At 40.8% G+C, this 19,468-nt stretch overlaps 1 protein-coding gene across 4 annotated transcripts in view; it reads left to right on the top strand.

The window, feature by feature from the left end:
- Positions 1 to 19,468, top strand: part of LOC147256977 (palmitoyltransferase ZDHHC5-A-like) — a 64,734-nt gene that overhangs the window by 9,185 nt on the left and 36,081 nt on the right. For all 4 annotated transcript variants that reach the window (XM_086210708.1, XM_086210709.1, XM_086210710.1 and 1 more), the window contains 4 exons: positions 3,504 to 3,661; positions 15,942 to 16,114; positions 17,144 to 17,246; positions 17,505 to 17,596. In XM_086210708.1, coding sequence (XP_086066834.1) covers positions 3,504 to 3,661; positions 15,942 to 16,114; positions 17,144 to 17,246; positions 17,505 to 17,596 — 526 coding nt within the window. The remainder of the gene's footprint in view (positions 1 to 3,503; positions 3,662 to 15,941; positions 16,115 to 17,143; positions 17,247 to 17,504; positions 17,597 to 19,468) is intronic.

The following is a 19,468-nucleotide window of genomic DNA, read 5'->3' as shown; positions in this document are numbered from 1 at the left end:
ACCTGTCCCCCTTCTTTAAAAGGGGAATCACCACCCCAGTCTGCCAGTCCAGAGGCACTGCCCCCACAGCATGCAGGGCCTTTAGGAGCTCCGAACAGATCTGCCACCAAGGAGCCTTTTGACACCCTCAACAACCTCATTCTCAGAGATAGGAGAGCCCATCGTAGAATCTCCAGGCACTGCTTCCTCACTGGAAGACATGTTGGTAGGACTTATGAAGTCTTCCAAGAATTCCCTCCACCGGTCCACAACATTTTTGAGTCAAGGTCTGCAGCACGCTGCCTGCACCATACACGGTGTTGACAGTGCATCACTTTCCTCTCCTGAGATGGCGGATGGTGGTCCAGAATGTCTTTGAAGCTATCCAGAAGTTGTTCTCCATGGGCTCGCCGAACTCCAACCATGTCCGATTTTTGTTTCTCGGTACCTGTCGGCTGTTTACGGAGTCCTAGAGGCCAAAAAAGGCCTGATAGGACTCCTCCTTCAGCTTGTATCACCTTACAGCCACTGTTCCGATCGACTGCCTCGACAGTGGTGGCACGGAACATGCCCCACTCAGGTTCAGTGTCTGCTGCCTCCCTCAGAACATGGTTGAAACTCTCCCAGAGCTCTCCCTCACAATACGTTTGGGTCTGCTAGGTCTGGCTGGTGTCCTCCCCACACCATCAGAGCCAACTGTCCACCAGGTGGTGATTGGTTGAGAGCTCTTGCACTCTCTTTACTTGAGGTTCCAAGACATATGACCGCAAGTCCGACCACAAAGTTGATCATTGAACTGCGACCCAGGGAGTCCTGGTGCCAAGTGCACGTGTGGACATCCTTATGCTTGAGCATGGTGTTTAGATCAGGGGGCCATTCCTCAACATTATGCCTCTCCAGGTCTCACTGTTGACAACAGCGTGAGCATTGAAGTCCCCCAACAGAACAAGAGAAGCTGGCACTCTCCAGTGCTCCCTCTAGGAATCCAAAAAGGGAGGTTGTACGCTGTACTGCTATTTGGCGTAGGCACATACTATACATATTATGTTCTAAATTTGTATGATATTACCTTTTCTGTAAATTTTAATTGTCGTCTGTTGCTTCTTTTTAATGGCTCTTCACCTTGTTGTCATTGGGAGTTAAAATTGGTTCTGAATGTCTTAAGTGGGGTACACACAACAGGACAGTCCAATTTTGCATGATTCCCCCGTCCTGACCAAGGTCAGGAAGGTCCAGATTCGGGCTGCATGATATTGGCAAAGATTGTCATTGCAATTTTTTTTTAACCCTGCGATATATATTGCGGAATTTTCACCAGATGACTTGAGTAACACTTTGTTATACTGCACTGAAGTGGACAGCCAGACTGATGTAGTGCTCTGCTGTCTGACTGGACTACATGTCCGTTGTCGCTGATTAATACACGGCATCTGACAACGCACATAGATATGGTGACCATGAAAATGACATTACATAAAGTGAGTTGGACCTCAGACACAGGACCAAATTGTTGATTTGTGGCAGCAATTTGACTGTTTATACAATGTGTTCTGTGAAACATAATAAAATTGTATGGTCCTGCTTATTGTCCACCATGTTTATTTACCCTGAAGTTGGTCTTGACTGCTTGTGATTCTGGATTTTAAAGTCGAGACTTATTATTGATTGGCTGATTTTTTTTGTTTGTGGTGCTGTGCTGGATACCTTGCTGTACACCACACCCTATAAAAACTCGAGTTAAACTTTCATTGTATGTCATTCTGTGTGGTGTCTCTCACATTTTCTAGATCAGCTGAGATTTTAATAATCTTTTAGTGTGTGACAGGCTTATCTGGGTAAATATAGGTGAAATAAAAAATGTAATATTTTGGGGTAGATTAGTGGTAGCCCTACCTGGCAGCAATTGGAAACCACTTCTTTCTTTCTTTTTTTTACACTTTGATGTCGTTTTCCTAGTGGTATGACAGGGTTAATCTCAAATTTGATCTAAAACTATTTAAGAAATTTGCTGATGCATTACAATGAAGGCTTTGGATTTTTGTTAACTGATATTGCTTTGACAAGATGGCCAATTTTTATATTTTGCCATAGAACAGGAAACTGATGTAACTACTCTCCACTTGGTCAGATCTTTTAAAAGCTGCAAGCATTTGATGATAGTCCTGGCCTGAATACATTGAAAAGCTGAATTTAAGTCAAAAATGCAATTTCACTTACATAAACATTTCACGGTGCTGTCATCATGTGATGTACAGCACATGACACATTGTAAGTCTGGTTGTCTAGTGCCAACCTGTGGATACAGGAAGTGAGCTTTGAACCACAGTGTGCTCAGTAGTTTCTTCATGTGATGTACAGCACATGATACATTGTAAGTCTGGTTGTCTCTTGCCAACCTGTGGATACAGGAAGTGATCTTTGAACCACAGTTTGCCCAGTAGTTTCTTCATGCACAAGACAAATATATTTTTACCACCCTGTCACTTTTCATATCGTCTTACACTGCAACATGTGTGGGACAGCAAGGGCCTAGTCATTGCTGTTTGCAGCTTTTTTTTGTGGCATAGATGCCTTTATTTAACAGCAAACAGACAGGATCAAGGGCAGGATTCAAACCGGGGTCAGCTGCGTATGTGATGTGCGTTCCAACCTCTCCACCCCCTGAGTGAGTCCTGTTTGCAGCTTTATTTTGTCTCTGAGCACAAGATTTTTTGGCCCTTGGAGAAGGTGTGTACTCTGAGTGCTTTTGTAGGAATGGTCATGTAAAATTTTTCTTTGCAGTCTCCATTTTAACAGCCAGAGAAAATTAATATTTTGTCACAGAGGCATCCACTTATGGGGAAATAGGTAGATAACAGTTAAGAATTTCTTCTGGTTGATTTAAAAATTGTATTCAAATTTGCATCAGTCCTATTATAATTTAGTAAAATTTAAGAACTTGACTGACAATGTACATTTTAGTTGAGTTGAAATTGATTTAAGGAGTTATCTAACACATTAACAGGTGCAACATATTGGCATCACTGCATAATTTGCTGCTGCAGTAGCATATACATCATTGACTCCATGCACTGCTAAATCCAGTGCCACAATTGATAAAAATGAAATCATGGTAAAATATTGGGTGAGTTTTCTCATAGCCTTAATAGGCCATCTGTATCCATCCGGTTGGATCCTCTTTGTATAATGCCAATACTAGCTATCTAAACAATCATCACTACTTTTTTGCCTCCCAACAGTAGTTGACCTCATAATTGGATCTCGTAGTAGACAATGCCACTGAATTGGCATGTGATGGCATCATGTTTTTTACACTGATTTACTGAAAGACTTTGTATTTTAAGGCATGAGCTCGAACCTCTCATCGGGGTTTTAGGTAAGAAGGGATCCAGATATAGCTGCAGAGTTCAAACATTGAACTCAGGAAATATTAATGGTCTCAAAAAGGATATCTTCTTCATTTTTGATTTCATGGTTGAGTTTGGATGGTTGAACATTGCCCTTTCCACTTTGTATCTTCATAGCGGAGGAGGATGAGGACAAGGAAGACGACTTCCGTGCTCCCCTCTACAAAACTGTGGAGATCAGAGGGATCCAGGTCAGGATGAAGTGGTGTTCCACTTGTCGCTTCTACAGGCCACCACGGTGCTCCCACTGCTCTGTCTGTGACAACTGTGTTGAGGTCTGCTCACATTCACAATTATACCTTATATTCTTGCTCACAGGTTCTCATATGATGTTCCATATGACCCAAATTTGTACTTAAAGTTCTAATCCAATGTTGTTTTCTACTGAGCCATTTACACTTTGCCTGGTGTAGGGCTATGCCTATACACAAGTGTGACACCTTTGCTTAGGAATTGAAAACTTATACAGTATATTGCCTGAAAACGGCTTCTAAGTGTTTCTGGTAGAGAGAGGAGTGGTTGTTTTATATTTTCAGAACAGAGACCAAGGCTGTGTTTGTTACACACTCATTTGAGAGAAGTGACTACAGACTTTAAACTCAAAGTTCAATTGGTTGGCTAATCGTTGTGATATGTAGCTGCCAAGCCATCAACATTAACTGGCCTCCAATAATTTTTGAGAGTGGCTTGGGACATCCCTTGGACTGTTTTCTTTTTGATATGGATCATTGAAGTTGAACCACTTCGATCTTCGTACAAGGGTTGAATGATTTTGGGGCGAAAAAATCTAATTTTGATTTTTCTGACAAGCATTTGAAATTTCTTTTTTTCTATACCTCAATTCAGTAGTCACTATGTAATAGTTTGTGATGGAGCATTACGACATGATACAATCAAACAATTTACTGCTCTATATTCTACTGCCAGAAAGTGAATTTAACATCAAGACTTAAAAAGTGATGACCGCTTTCTTGAATAACAAAAGGTAAAATGTAAATTTTTTTTTTACCAATAAACAGATAAAATGTTGACAAACATAGAAGAAAACAAATCAGATTTGTGATTTTGTCCTCCTCGCATGTCAAAAGCTTTATTCGATTTATAAAACACAGGTAATAGATTCAGCTTCCCTTATACATGACGTGGATCAATCATATTTGACTTTTACATTGTCTTTGATTCAGATTTCCACTTGGTAGTTGCCATGGTCTTAGTGCACATGAGAGAAAGAGTAAGCTAAGTATTTGCTCTGTTTAAAGCATGTAACTGTGTATGTTTGTTCCAGTTACTTCTTAAATGGAGGTGACCTACTCTCAGCAATGTATCTGCAGCTGATCTGCTTACAGTATAATTTTTTTAAGACCTGAAAATCTGCACTCCTGTTGCTGGTTGCACGGGGTAGAGGGGATCATGAGAGCTAGTTTATCAAAAATCACATAGCGAAACAGACTCCTTGCTTTAGTAAAGTGATGCTTTACTAAAGCAAGAAAATGCAGAGCCGCCATGTGGAGATTGATGGAGTAGTGAAAATGCAGAGCCGCCATGTGGTGATCGATGGAGTAGTGAAAATGAAGAGCCGCCATGTGGAAATCGATGTTGTAGCAGCTTCTACTTCTGTTTCTGGCAGATTTGCCTCTGCTTGATGCATTATAGTAAATGAGTGTGTACGCAGTGACCTTAAATTACTTCTGAATCATGAGCAATGACCTGCAAGCATGTCTGCCACACAAGAAAAATCCTAGGGCAAAGGTGCTATATAAAATTGAAACTAGATTAATAGAAGCCTTTGTGATTTGCTAAATGCATATCTCAAATTATATCTTGATTGCAAATTGTTTAAATGGTCAGCCCTCGTTGGTTCTCTCAGCAAATGAAAATAGAAGCATCTCTGATTTCGTCTCAATGCGCTTAAAATAAGACTAGGTCAAACCCATGAGGAGGCTGGAAGCCAAAATGTGGACAAATTGTTGCACAGAGACGTTTTTAGTTGGACTCATGTATTTGTGGATATTATATGTTAATCTTTTTCCTCATTACTCATATCTCTTAAGTGCTGTGTCATAGTCAACTGGACCGTTTCAGTTTACCTGAGGACTTTTCATTCATTGGCAGAGGTGTCAAGATGTAGCCCCTCCTGGTTCTGAGCTGGTGGCAATATGTAATTCTCCAGGAAGGAGCTAGGTGATAAAGCATCTTTGCATCGCACTGCTGAGCATGCTGGTCAGAATGAGTAAGTGGTGCTGGCTGGCTGACTTCCAACTACTCCTTTAACCAACCCAGTCTCATGTCAAAACATGAAAAGGCTCCGTTTGTCCACAGGTCCTGTCATTTTTGGAGGAAAGTGCCTTATTCCAAGATAGTTTTGATTTAATAAAGCATTCTGATGACATTTCTAGCGAGAAATATATATTTTGTTTTCATAATACTCGCTCAGTTCTTGTGTATTATCTTTGGTTTGTTTGTTATTACGATGAATCTTTCACCTCTCGGAAGAGAGTCGTTACAGTGTCATGTTTTCTGCAGTTGTTATGGTTAAAACCACGGAAACCTAAATGGCGTTTATGTTGTTGTATTTTGTCATTACATTGCGTTGTTATCTGAGTTGATAATATATATGTGTGATTGTTGACTAATAAAAATAATATAAAACATATTGGCCCAGGAATTACCATCAAAATATAAAATAGCTACGCTTGTTTGTTGTTGTTGTGTGATTGTTGATTATAGCTGTTCAATAAAAATAATATGAAAGTGCGCCAGGAATTCCATACAGTATATCCACTTCCGTGGAAGTCGGCCCTCCGTTCTGTGAGAAAATCCGGAAGTTATCGCTCGCTCCGAGGAAAAAAACCAAACATATTTTTATTACTTTATCTTTTGATTAATAAGATAATCAACAAATCAATTTAATTTCTGGATGTTTATTCTACCTACAAAGTACATTTGTAACCATTATAGATCTACCAATCAGCATTAAGAATATAAACAATGATTCAAACTAATGGGGGTGGTCTGCTGACGTCACATCCGTCACGTAGGCTAACTCATGCACTCAGAGGTGGCCTTTTAGTTCCATCATTTCACGCTATATTTACAGATTTATTATTGAGTGGAACAAACCACACTGATGTCTGGGTTAATCAAGGATATAATTAAAGAAATCCAAACTATTTGGCAAGTTAAATGAAAAAAGCTCCAAAAGGCTCACTTAACCCTTTGAGGCCTGACTGAGACATGAGGCCTATTGACCCTTTGACCCTGTTGCTCTTTTGCTCTCATTTGGCCTCTACAGTGGATACAGACCTGAAACTTGAACTGTGAGGCCTCTAAAATTTCTAAAATCATAATCTGGTGGAATAATTCTATAACCCCCTCCCAAACAGGAAGTAGCTTCAGGAAGGAGGTGGGACTTCAAAATGTTAAATATTGGTTTCTGGCAGAGGTGTGAACTCATCCCATAAATCTCATCTCATTTGGAGCAACTTTGACCCAAGTTATGATGCTTAATTGATAGACTTTATTGGACTTTGCCACGCCCTAAATCAAAACTATCTTGGAATAAGGCACTTTCCTCCGAAAATGACAGGAGTGGCTGCCATGTTTTTGTTTTGAGAGGCCCGCATGAAAGAGTCACATGACCTACCAGCGTTCCAATAGAAAAGAATAGGGGAAAAAAATGTACACATTTCACAATTTTTAAGCTTTTATCGTAGAACTGATACGTTTTGCCCTGTGGACAAACGTAGCCTTTTCACTCTTTTGACATGAAACTGGGTTGCTTTAACCCACTACCAACAGGAGACAAAAGGTCTCTCCTCCCATCACTGAAAACAGCTCCCTCACCAGCACCAGTAAAACTTTCGGATGGCATCCTCCACCCAGAAAGATGAGCACATGGTGAAAAGTCTTCTTCAGTCTGATTAATTCAAATAATACTGTAATGTCAGTTAAGGAAGTATTGTGCAGTGATATGTGCAAAGGAGTATCAGATATGAATATCCCCATCCCCTTGTCTTGAACCAACAATCATCAGTCCATTCACTTGCAACAGTATTAGACTCACTTGCAAGCATACTTGCCACTAGACGGCACCTTTCAACCTAACACCCAGACAAGGCAAGGCAAGGCAATTTTATTTGTATAGCCCGTTTTCACAAACAGTTTGTCGCAAAGGGCTTTACATGGCATCATAACAACATCCTCTGCCCTTTGACCCTCACATCGACTGAGGAAAAACTCCATAGAAAACCCTTTTAACAGGGAAAAATCTGAGAAACCTCAGGGTGAGCAACAGAGGAGGGATCCCTCACCCAGGATGGACACACGTGCAGTAGATGTTGCTACAGACAAGAAAACAGTTTACAATACAAAATGTGGGAAACGTGGAAATGTTAAAGCAGTTGGAGAAGGAAGCTTCTGGTAGGCAAGGGAGGCAGGGAGAGCGGGCCAGCTTAATGGGAGGACTGGATGGCAGTGTGGTTTGGGGGGGGGGGGGGGGTCGAGGCTGGTTTAACAGCAGGGGAAAAGGGGGGGGGGGGCGATGCAGGCTGCGGTTGGTGCAGAGAGATGGAGCTCCGGTGGATCTGTGGAAACAGAGAGACTGCGAAACACCAAGGCCAAACTACAAAGTGAAACAGATAATAATGACCGTTCAAAAATGTGAGGAGGGGAGAGAAGAGGAGAGGGCTCCATGTAACCTGATGTGTCCCCCAGCAAACTAAGCCTATAGCAGCATAGCTATAAAATGGTTCAGAGCTACCTGAGCCAGCCCTAACTGAAAGCTGTGTCATAAAGGAAAGTCTTAAGCCTAAACTTAAATGTAGTTAGAGTGTCTGCCTCTCTGACCCATGGAGAGAGCTGGTTCCACAGTGAAGGAGCCCGGTAACTGAAGGCTCCTCCCAGTCTGTTTTTAGAGATACTGGGAGTCACTAAAAGACCTGCATTCTGGGAGCGGAGTGCTCTGGTAGGACAGTAGGGACTAATGAGCTCTTTCAGATAGGATGGAGCTTTATCATTTAGAGCCTTATAAGTCAGCAGAAGGATTTTGAAGTCGATTCTAGATCCTACAGGAAGCCAGTGGAGAGAAGCTAAAGTGGGAGAGATGTGTTCTCTCTTCCTAACCCCTGTCAAAATCCTCGCTGCAACGTTCTGGACCAGCTGGAGACTCTTTAAAGAGTTTTTCGGACATCCTGACAAGAGAGAGTTGCAGTCGTCCAGTCTAGAAGTGATAAATGCATGCACCAGTTTTTCAGCATCACTCTGGGAAAGGATATTCCTCATCTTAGTGATACTGCGCAGATAGAAGAAGGCAGTCCTAGTCACATGTTATATGTGGGAGCTGATTAGAGAGCGTGTCCCTGTCCCTGAAGTGTTTACGTCCAAACACAATGACCTCAGTTATGTCTGTATTCAGTAGCAAGAAGTTAGAGGACATCCAGGATTTAATGTTTTTCAGTCAGTCTTGCAGATTGAACACATGACTTTATGTGTAAAATGAAACATGGAATGTGGACAAAGCAGAACATTGCAACAATTATGCAATCACTGCTTTGTGTAGAACACAGCATGTGGGCGGATCTTTGTGTTCTCTGATGCTGCTTTCACCTTACTTCCCAGGTCATCGTACATCTCCCAGACACATGGAGCCCTCCTGCAGTAGGCCACATAATGTCCTAGAGCATCCAGGGTCAAGCCTCTTTGAAAATTCTTATCTCTGCTAGCCAGCTAGCTAACATTTTCACATTAGACACATGTAGGCAGTCATCGCATTTCAGTCATTTTGCACTGTAGACATTGTTCACAGACTATTTATGTTGTAGAAGGCAAAGTTTTTCATTCCATATGGTAGGCCTATTAAGGGGTTAACTCAGTTTTTACAAATTTTACTTACGTTGGCCAGAAGTTTGAATTTGCTGAGGGGTGATGAAATCTGTGCTCCCCATGTGCATGTGGAGTTTTTTTTTTTTAATTCCCCATGATTAAGTAAGCATGAGTGGACCTTAGTGGCAGGTGCATTGCATGATCATTCTTTCAAATAAAGAACAAACACTGGCTCTGTAACGTATTCTTTTTTTCAAAACATTCAAGACATGTTTTTGGTTGACAGGACTGTTGGAGCAGGTAATCAAGGAATATGTATTAAATGATGAGCATTGACAATGAGCAAGCCATTACGACTGTGTGATCGTTGCAATAATGCTGCGTTCGATTGTACCCGGCAATTGTGAGTTCCGAGATAAGTGCATTTCATTAGTTATGCTCAGAAAAACTTGGCTGAACGCAATAAAGTTGTGGTTGTGTTGCTTTTTGAGCTTAAAAACATTCCTGCTGAGGGAAAATATCACATTTGAGGGCGAGAGGATGCTCCTGCATGTGTCATTGACCTTATATGGACATCGGGCTACAGTAAACGGCTAACATGCCCGGGGTGCTCTATCGAACAGCATCATCACCAGAAAATAAAGTGTGTAATATCTCTAAAAACGAATCAGCACAAACGAACGGCACCATTTCTGGTCCGTTTGGAAGCAGGTGTGTGTGTGGGGGGGGGGGGGGCTGGGTGACGTCATCACCAGAAAATAAAATGTGTAATATCTCCAAAACCGTATCAGCACAATTGAAAATTTTCACGGCACAAACGAAGCATAAACAAACGGCACCAGTCTCGGTCTGTTTGGAGTAAGTGGGGGGCTGGGAGACGTCATCACCAGAAAATAAAGTGTGTAATATCTCTAAAACCGTATCAGCACAAATGGAAATTTTTACGGCACAAACCAGCACAAACGAATGGCACCGCTCTGGGTCCCTTTGGAGCAAATGGGGAGCTCGGTGAACTCTGGATGACCTCATAGCACAAACAAAACAGACTATTTTCCCGAAATTTGGCATGGGGTGGGGGGCCAGCTTCACTCACATCCCTCTCAAGGATCTTGGAGATGTAGGGGAGGTTGGATATAGCCCTATAGTTGGTTAATACACCTGTGTCAAGAGAAGGTTTTTTTCAGTAAAGGGTTAATGACAGCCAGCTTAAAGGCCTGTGGCACGTAACCTGTGACTATGGAAAGATTGATTTGGTTCAATATAGAAGTGTTGACTAAGGGGAAGGCATCCTTACAGTAAGTAGTCTTGTTGGGACAGGATCCAGCAGACAAGTGGCTGACTTAGAGGAAGTAATTGCAGAATTTAAGTCTGACAGGTTGATGCGGGAGAAACTGTCCAAATATGCACCAAGTCTGGGAGGTGCTTCTATGGATACTGTATTCTGTGCTCATCACACAGCTGGGACTAACTCACTGAGTCTCACCTCCAGGACTACAAACTCCACTTATTACATATACCATTATTACTAAAGAAGGCAGAGGAGTAAATAAATATCTGGCACATTGAGCAGGAGAGATAGGGGTAGGTGGGGGGAGAGGCAGAAAGAGAGTGTGTGGCCATAGCTAGTATGCTAAGGTAATCTAGCGGATCTGCGGCAAATATGACAAGTTGAACGAGGAATTACAGAGAAAAGTCCTGTTAAAGAATTGCGTGTAATATACCAAAATGTAGTATACGGTGGTTCGGAAAGTGATTAAATTAATAGAACACGACGGAGGATTGAGAGTCTAACACAACACAACAACAGTACTACAGGCACAGTCAGGAAACGATGTAACAGGCTTACTGTAAGTTGCAAGTAAAGAACACTTGCGTTCCAAAGAGGGGCCCAGTAGTCGGGGAGCCAGACTCTCCAAAGACCATTAAAATGGGTTGAACCCGACACGGCCTGTCATACTTTTTATTTGTGTTTTTTCTGTTAACTTTGACCCTATGAACCAATAATTGGAGGGTCTGCTCCTGGAAATGTTAAAAAAAAAAAATTGTGGGCATTTTAGTGTATGCACCCTTTCGTTTTTGTAAGAAAAATGTAAAAAAAATTTTTTTTTCCCTCAAATTCTATATGGGTTGGGTAGGGTGTCAATGCATGCATTTCAGATACAGAGAACACATGTGCTGACAACATCCACTGAAAAAATAACCTTTAAAACACATTTGTACATGATTTGGGCTCAATTTGTTGCCAAAAAGTCAGGCTTTTTTTTCTCACTTTTTTTCATTATTTTCAACTTTACTTCATTGTCAGTCAACTATACCCCCCAAGGTATGACATGTCAATATGCCATTCTTTTCACCAAACAATATACTCATTCCACAGAAAAAAATTATAAAAATCCAGCCTAAAACAATGGATCCATGGTGATTTCACTGCGAGCTGGCGATCAACAGGCTCGGAATTTTAAGCTACTCACAAAATTCCGAAACACATGCTGGCTATTTAACATCATGGCACACACACACACCTGCATGTGCTGATGCAACTGACCAACTGAAAAAGCTGTTATGTTTGATGGCTGAGTTTGATGAAGCATGTATCTCACCTACCGCAAAACTATGGCTAATGTATATGGATATGGTGATGATTCTCAGATGGTTCATCCATGCTGAGCATGCAGGTCTGTGGGAGGAACACTTGGCTGAAGTGGAAAAGATGTTACCTTACCTTGTAGCTGCTGGCCACTACAAGAATGTATCCTGCCTGCCCCACTATTTACAAGTGATGAGAAGCTTGCCTACGCTTGCTCTGAACATCTTTCGAGAATTCAAGGATGGGAAGTTCACTGTACGTAAAACAGGAACGGTTCAATGGCGTCTGGACATACATGGCCCTTGAAAAAACCTACAACCGTGATGCCAAGACGAAACTTTTCACTGGCATCAGTCAGCAACCAGTGGCTATGGAGAAATACCTGAAAGCGCTTCCAGTTCTGACAGCTATATCAGAGCAGACAAAGGCTATGGCTCACCTGGATACAGATGACACTAAACACCACAATAACACGAACAGCCAGGGTGTAAAGGAGGTGTAAGGTGTAAGGAAAATAACAGATGTCATCAACAACCAGATGATCAGTCCCTTCACAGGTGAAGAAGAGGAGTTGATCAATATTTCAACAGGCCACAAAGCCACATCTACTGACTTGATCTATGCTCGTGAAAAGGGACTTGAGGCACTGGCTGCAGCAAGAAGAACAGACAGTGAGAAAGTAGCCCAAATCAAACTTTCAACCTTCGCAGCAAAGCCAAAGAAGTCAATCTCCATGGCATTCAAAGCCAGAAAAGTCTACGAGGAGGAGAGTGCAGTTGTGCGGAACCTATACTTTGTTTCGGACTTACAGGAAGACAGGAAAGTGAAAGTGTTTGGCCATGAATGGACAATTTGCCCAGCCTCCCTATTTGAGCCAAATCCATCCCTTGACCAAGGTTAAACAATGCGTAAAGGAAACTAGGCCGTCTACCTGGCTGCAATCAAGACAGCCCTTGGCAGCTCATGGGTGAAAGTGGATAAACTACCACCATCAGACAAGCCTTTTGTATGAGTTGTAGGTACCATGGCGTTCATTCAGCGTTACCAACATCTTGGGAGCAGCACCTTCCATGAACTGCAAGGAAAGTACTTGAGGCAGCTCCTCAGAATCCTCCCAGACAAGTGTGACTGCATCCACTTTGTTGGTGATCGATATCGATTATTCACAACCCACTGAATAAAGCTAATCTGTTAAACTACATTGGGGAAGCATGCGCAGCTCAGAACAAGTCACTTCCAGCAGGATGCACACTTTTTCTTAGTGGAATCTATTGTGATCCTAGTTGCACTCTCCTCTTGTCAGCAGACTGTCAGGTTGATCTACCAGAACTGTCCTGTGAGAAACATGAGGAGGCAGATACCAGGATGTTTGCTCACATTGCACACTTCAGTACAAATTCTCCACTACAAACTGGGTGTAGTGGTTGCAACTGACACAGACGTGATCATGATGTACATGTATGCCATCACACACATGGATGGGCTGCAGGAGCTGTGGGTGAAGACGATGGATATCTTCCTACCTATTCATGCCATCACAGAAGCTTTGGCGAGGAAGTATGATGTTGCAGCTTCAGATCTTACATCCGTTCTCCTCAGCACCCACATACTTACTGGATGTGACACAGTGAGTTATCTGTACAGAAGAGGAAAAAGGAGGGCCTACATAACAGCTATTAAACACTTGACAGACGTTCTTCCACCGTGCAGGTACGTGACCCTGAGGAAAGCCTGAATGTTCAGGAAGAGATTATAACCGCAGCGCAGCGATACATGGTGTCACTCTATGACTTTGGTGCTACTCTGGATGCGCTGCGAGCGCATCTCTTTGTGAACATCAAAGGTGACATGCATTGCCTTCCACCAACAGAAGATGCCTGTCTTTTACATCTGCGACGAGCTCTCCATCAGTTGGTAAGCGGGCACACATGGTTCAGCCAACGTACCCAGCTCCCACTGATTTTGGAAGGCATCTTGTGAATGGCAAATTGGTGGCAACCATGATGCTGAAGGATGCCAAACCCTCTGAAGTAAAGCACAATAAATACTGCCGCTGTAAAAAAAAAAACATGCGTGGCCGAGGCTGCTCCTGTGCAAGGGCCAATGTAAAGTGTGTAAATTGCATGTCTCTGCACTGGGGACCCCAACAAATGTTCCAGGATTGAACTTGCACTTGAAGACAGGGACATGTCAGTAAGTGTGTGTGTAGGTGTGTGTGTGTTTTCTCAGACTGCTGTATAACCCACCCTTCCATTCTTGCTGTCTCCTCAGGTGGTGAGGATGAAGGTTTGTCCATAGAGCAATAGCTGCAGTGTGCAACCAACCCCCTGATTGTCCCACTTCACAGGGACCTGCATCTTGTTCATTAATAAATGTTTAATTATTTTGTTTAGTTGTGAAAGTTGTTATGGTTGTCATTTGACAAAAAAAATGAAAGCCATTTTGCTGTATCATATGCCTTGTGTGAGATATTTCCATTGGGAGAATAGGGTTATGTTGAAATTAAAAAGATGCTATAATGTGGACATAAACAACCATGTTAAATAGCCAGCAGGCAGGATACATACTTGTAGTGGCCAGCAGCTACAAGGAAAGGTAACATCTTTTCCACTTCAGCCAAGTGTTCCTCCCACAGACCTGCATGCTCAGCATGGATGAACCATCTGAGAATCATCACCATATCCATATACATTAGCCATAGTTTTGCGGTAGGTGAGATACATGCTTCATCAAACTCAGCCATCAAACATAACAGCTTTTTCAGTTGGTCAGTTGCATCAGCACATGCAGGTGTGTGTGTGTGCCATGATGTTAAATAGCCAGCATGTGTTTCGGAATTTTGTGAGTAGCTTAAAATTCCGAGCCTGTTGATCGCCAGCTCGCAGTGAAATCACCATGGATCCATTGTTTTAGGCTGGATTTTTATAATTTTTTTCTGTGGAATGAGTATATTGTTTGGTGAAAAGAATGGCATATTGACATGTCATACCTTGGGGGGTATAGTTGACTGACAATGAAGTAAAGTTGAAAATAATGAAAAAAAGTGAGAAAAAAAAGCCTGACTTTTTGGCAACAAATTGAGCCCAAATCATGTACAAATGTGTTTTAAAGGTTATTTTTTCAGTGGATGTTGTCAGCACATGTGTTCTCTGTATCTGAAATGCATGCATTGACACCCTACCCAACCCATATAGAATTTGAGGGAAAAAAAAATTTTTTTTACATTTTTCTTACAAAAACGAAAGGGTGCATACACTAAAATGCCCACAATTTTTTTTTTTTAACATTTCCAGGAGCAGACCCTCCAATTATTGGTTCATAGGGTCAAAGTTAACAGAAAAAACACAATTAAAAAATATGACAGACCATGTCAGGTTCAACCCACTTTTCAGACTTCGGCTCCCTGGCTACAGAGAATCATTCAGTCATTCACACTTGACCAGGTTGTTTTCATGGAACTCTCTTTTACTGTATCAGAAATAATCTCTGGAAAATGCCAGGGCTGAGAGACAACTGCTGGACCAAGATTCAGATGTGTGTATTTTAAGAAGGTGACACTATTGTCACCTTAAACAACACCTCAACCTCCAGTTTTTTGTTTTCTGAAAAACTTGAAAAAATGACTTAAGCGATTATTTTAAGAAGCCGACGATAGGTAACACGTAATGAATTGATCAACAGGCAGCGTGTCTAGACAGGTACTGTCTAGTTACTGAGGAGGCTGTGGTTTGATTTTCACTTCTCCTGCTGACTATGTTGAAGTGTCTTTGAGCAAGATACAGAGCCGCTAATTGCTCCTGATTAGTAGACTGGCATCTTACATTGCAGTCTTCACCATTAATGTGTGAATGGGTGAATGGAAGACATTATAAAGTGCTTTGAATACAGCTGAAGTACAAAGGTGCTATAAAAAAGTTAATTTACTGTTAAGTATCACTAATATTACAATAGTCCATTGAAGGTGAACTCCAGTGTCAGAACATCCAGTTATCCTTATCATCAAGTCAGCTTACATAGTGAGTAACATTTATGTGTATTACTTTGAATCATGAAGGAATGATGGAGGTACCTATTTTGAATGGTGAAGATGTATAGTTTTTACTGTTCTTGTTCTCTTTTATCAGTATCTTCTAATCTTCACAATGTAGGACTTTGACCACCACTGTCCATGGGTGAACAACTGCATCGGCAGGAGGAACTACCGCTACTTCTTCCTTTTCCTCCTGTCACTGACGGCCCACATACTGGCTGTGTTTGGCTTTGGCCTCCTCTTTATCCTCTACCATCGTCATAACATTGACCACCTGCATGCCATCGTCACGTATCCTTGAAAGCGCTTTCTGTTTTGTTTGTTTGTTTGTTTACTTGTTTTTGGCTTTATCCCTTTTCATGTTTTCTTTTACCCCTATGCTGATTCTAAATAAGGTATGGACCCCCATTCTAAGAGATGCAGCTAAAAAGGAACTACACCTCAATCCATACCTATGGAAATATTGATTGAGGCTACATTCAGACACCTTCCCAAAGCATTATTTTCAATAACTCCTATCCAGCTTTTCTGATCTAACCCTCAAAAAATATATTCATATAAACTTGTAGGCATTTTGTAAGTTTGGAATTTTTTTCAATTCTCTGGTATGTAATCATTCTCAATCTTTTCATTATTCATTTGAGTTCTCTCAAAATCTTACAAAAATTCCATGTGTAAGAAATTTATAAATAAGATGTTGAGAAGAAAGAAATTTGGATCAAAATTAAAGCAGGAAAATGAGGAAACTGTATTTCTAATATTGATATTTATAACTAAAGTTTTGACACATTTTGTATTTGAAGCCAGTGATGTGGAAAAACACAGGTGAGGTAACGTGTTGTTTGACTTACTGTGTGAAGTACTGTGTTGCAATTTCCCTGGCGGAACATCCAAAAGGGATTAATAAAGTAATCTGTTTGTCTGTCTGTCTGAAGAAATGTAAGAACATGACAGGCACATCTGATAAGTGACGAGGACAGGTACTGGATCAGAAAAACTGGACGGAGGAATAAAGACATTGCACATTGAAAGCTCCCAATAATAAATGCATTTTTTCTTATGGGGTTTTGAGCTTCAGACTCCTCAGACTACATCTCTTGCTGTCTCCTCTCACATGTACTCTCAATTGTATTTGAAAAATTCCTAATAAAGCTATTCTTGGTTAAATATTTTTATGATTCTGTTTAAGAAATCGGGCCTGAAACATGGCCTATTAACAATACATATTAACTACACCCTATTATGGTCTGAGGAGTTTCACACCCACCTTTTTGTTGCATCTAATGTCTCAATATATTCCTTGACCTCCTGTGTGCTCAGGCTGACTGTAATGTGTGTGGCAGGTCTGTTCTTCATTCCTGTTGCTGGCCTCACTGGTTTCCACATAGTACTTGTGGCCAGGGGCAGGACCACTAATGAGCAGGTGGGAAACTACACTCTGTTTCACACTCTATTTCAATATTTATGCATCACTGGCAGAGCTTCATAAAATCCTCTATTAAAACAACAGGCATGACAATTGTGTTACAGGTTAAAAAGAGCCATGTTTAGAGGACATCTTAAGGAGAAATTGCTAAATCCTGTGTCCCTCTTTCTTGTCATCTAGTGAATTTTACATACTTGTTTTCCTTAAGATATGTATCTGTTCTTGAGGTCTATTTTTTCTTATTCTGTTCTTTAGGTAACAGGCAAGTTCAGAGGAGGTGTGAACCCTTTTACCAACGGCTGCTGGAAGAATGTCTCTCATGTCCTCTGCAGTTCACAGGCACCCAGGTGCATGTTTGTCTTATTCCTCCTAATTCAACAAAATTGTTGGTTAATATCTCATGATTCTGTTGGTTGATCTTCATGGATGGGTGCTGAGGAAAGGTGGCAGTGTTCTAGTCTTACCCGTAATTTTAATTGTCGTATTGTAATGATAATGAGAGGTATAATGTGAAATAAAATAAATTCAAGAGAAAAAAATAAGTTTATATTAACTCAAAAAATGGAAAGTTCTCTTCCTTGTTATATTTTGATTACTTAAAAGTAATTTTTACTCAAAATGTGATGTGACATACTTGATTTTTTCTTTTCATTAATGTAAAGTAATAAGTGTAGTATTCATTTTACTTATTTTTAAACACTATTTTCCTTATTAACACAGGTCCGATGAGTTTGTAATTAAATACACTTGCAACAATACAATTGTATGACAATTAACTTGCCCAAAAAATATCAACGTGGTCATCTTACCTGCACCAGAGTAGATGAAGTTAATTATATACCAAAAAAAAATTTGACTGGCCACTGGGCCAAGTGTATTTTGAGTCTGGTTCATCTTTTTCTCTGCTGCAGCACCACTCAAACTCCCTATGAAATTATTGGGAGAAATGAATTCACTGCAGTGGGTATGAATTAGCATTAGACTCAGTTTCAAGAATGGGCTGGGTTGACTGCTAATTAGTACAATTTTAATATGTAAGTCAGAGAGGCAGGGCTTAATATATGTATATGTAGCTAAAATATACATGGCTAAATATCTGATATTGATATACTGCATTTTTCCACATTGAGGGATATTGATAGCTGTCATGATATATAATTTGATAATGCTGCCAATTTGAAGATGATCACTCACATTTTTATACACTCTGGTTGTAGGGATGGCAAGATTGTCTTTTCAGATGTTGGAAAAGTTTTGTTGTGCTTCCTGTCCTGATACCTCATTTATGAAACAGTCCCCAGTAAAGCAGACTATAGATGGCATATGGATGAAACACTGAAACTGCATTTTCACAAAAAACTCTTTGATTTATAAAAACAGTCCACATGCACTTCCAAAGCCTGTTTATCTTTAATAAATCACAATCTACCTGGAAATGTGCACACATAAAATACGCCCCATATCCCAAGTTCAACATTTTCTTATTTAACCAGAAATGGTGAATGTAAAGCAGTTCATGAATGCTGAATGAATGATTTTAAGCTGGCTGATTGGTGGTTCCTCAGTGGGTATCATGGCAATAGCCATGGGGATGAGTGATACAAGTGGATCATGACATTCAAGTGTTACCCTTGTATTCACATGTTCACAACTACACAAGGACAAAATTATAACCCCATTATGAAAATTTTATTTTTAAAAGTATTTCCCAAGTGCTATTAAACAGAGCAAGGAATTTTCAACATAACATTTCTAAACACACTAGTTTTCTTATGGAAGCACAAATTATATTTATTTGCACACAGAAACAGGATTATTTTATGGAAAAAAAAACAAATATTAAGAAGGTCAATATTAGCCCCTTAAGAACTGACCCTTTTATTATTTTATTACTACCCTTTGCTGTTGTTGGGTTTTTTTTTAGAATTTTTTTGTTGTTGTTGCATTTTTAATGCTTTATTAGAAAGTATAGTGAAGAAATGACAGGAAAGGGGGGGATGGGTGATATGCAGAATAGGACCCAGGCCGGAATCGATCCCAGTTCTCTGAAAGTCCTTGGTCTATATTGTATGCACTTCACCGGTGTTCCACTGGGGTGCCTGCAATGATGTGCTTTAACTTTGTTATGCTCCAGCCTGGCAGAGGAAGGAAGGGAAATATTCCAAAGACTCTGGAAAGAAAACTGCTGAGAAATGTGTTTAAAGACCCCAGAACAACTG

The sequence above is a fragment of the Aulostomus chinensis genome, chromosome 8 (genome assembly GCF_037954235.1).
Source record: "Aulostomus chinensis isolate RoL2024-O1b breed Wild chromosome 8, RoL_Achi_v1.0, whole genome shotgun sequence".
NCBI classification, from domain to species: Eukaryota; Metazoa; Chordata; class Actinopteri; order Syngnathiformes; family Aulostomidae; genus Aulostomus; species Aulostomus chinensis.
The sequence above is the reverse complement of the archived record's forward strand: the minus strand, read 5'-3'. Positions and strand labels throughout refer to the sequence as shown.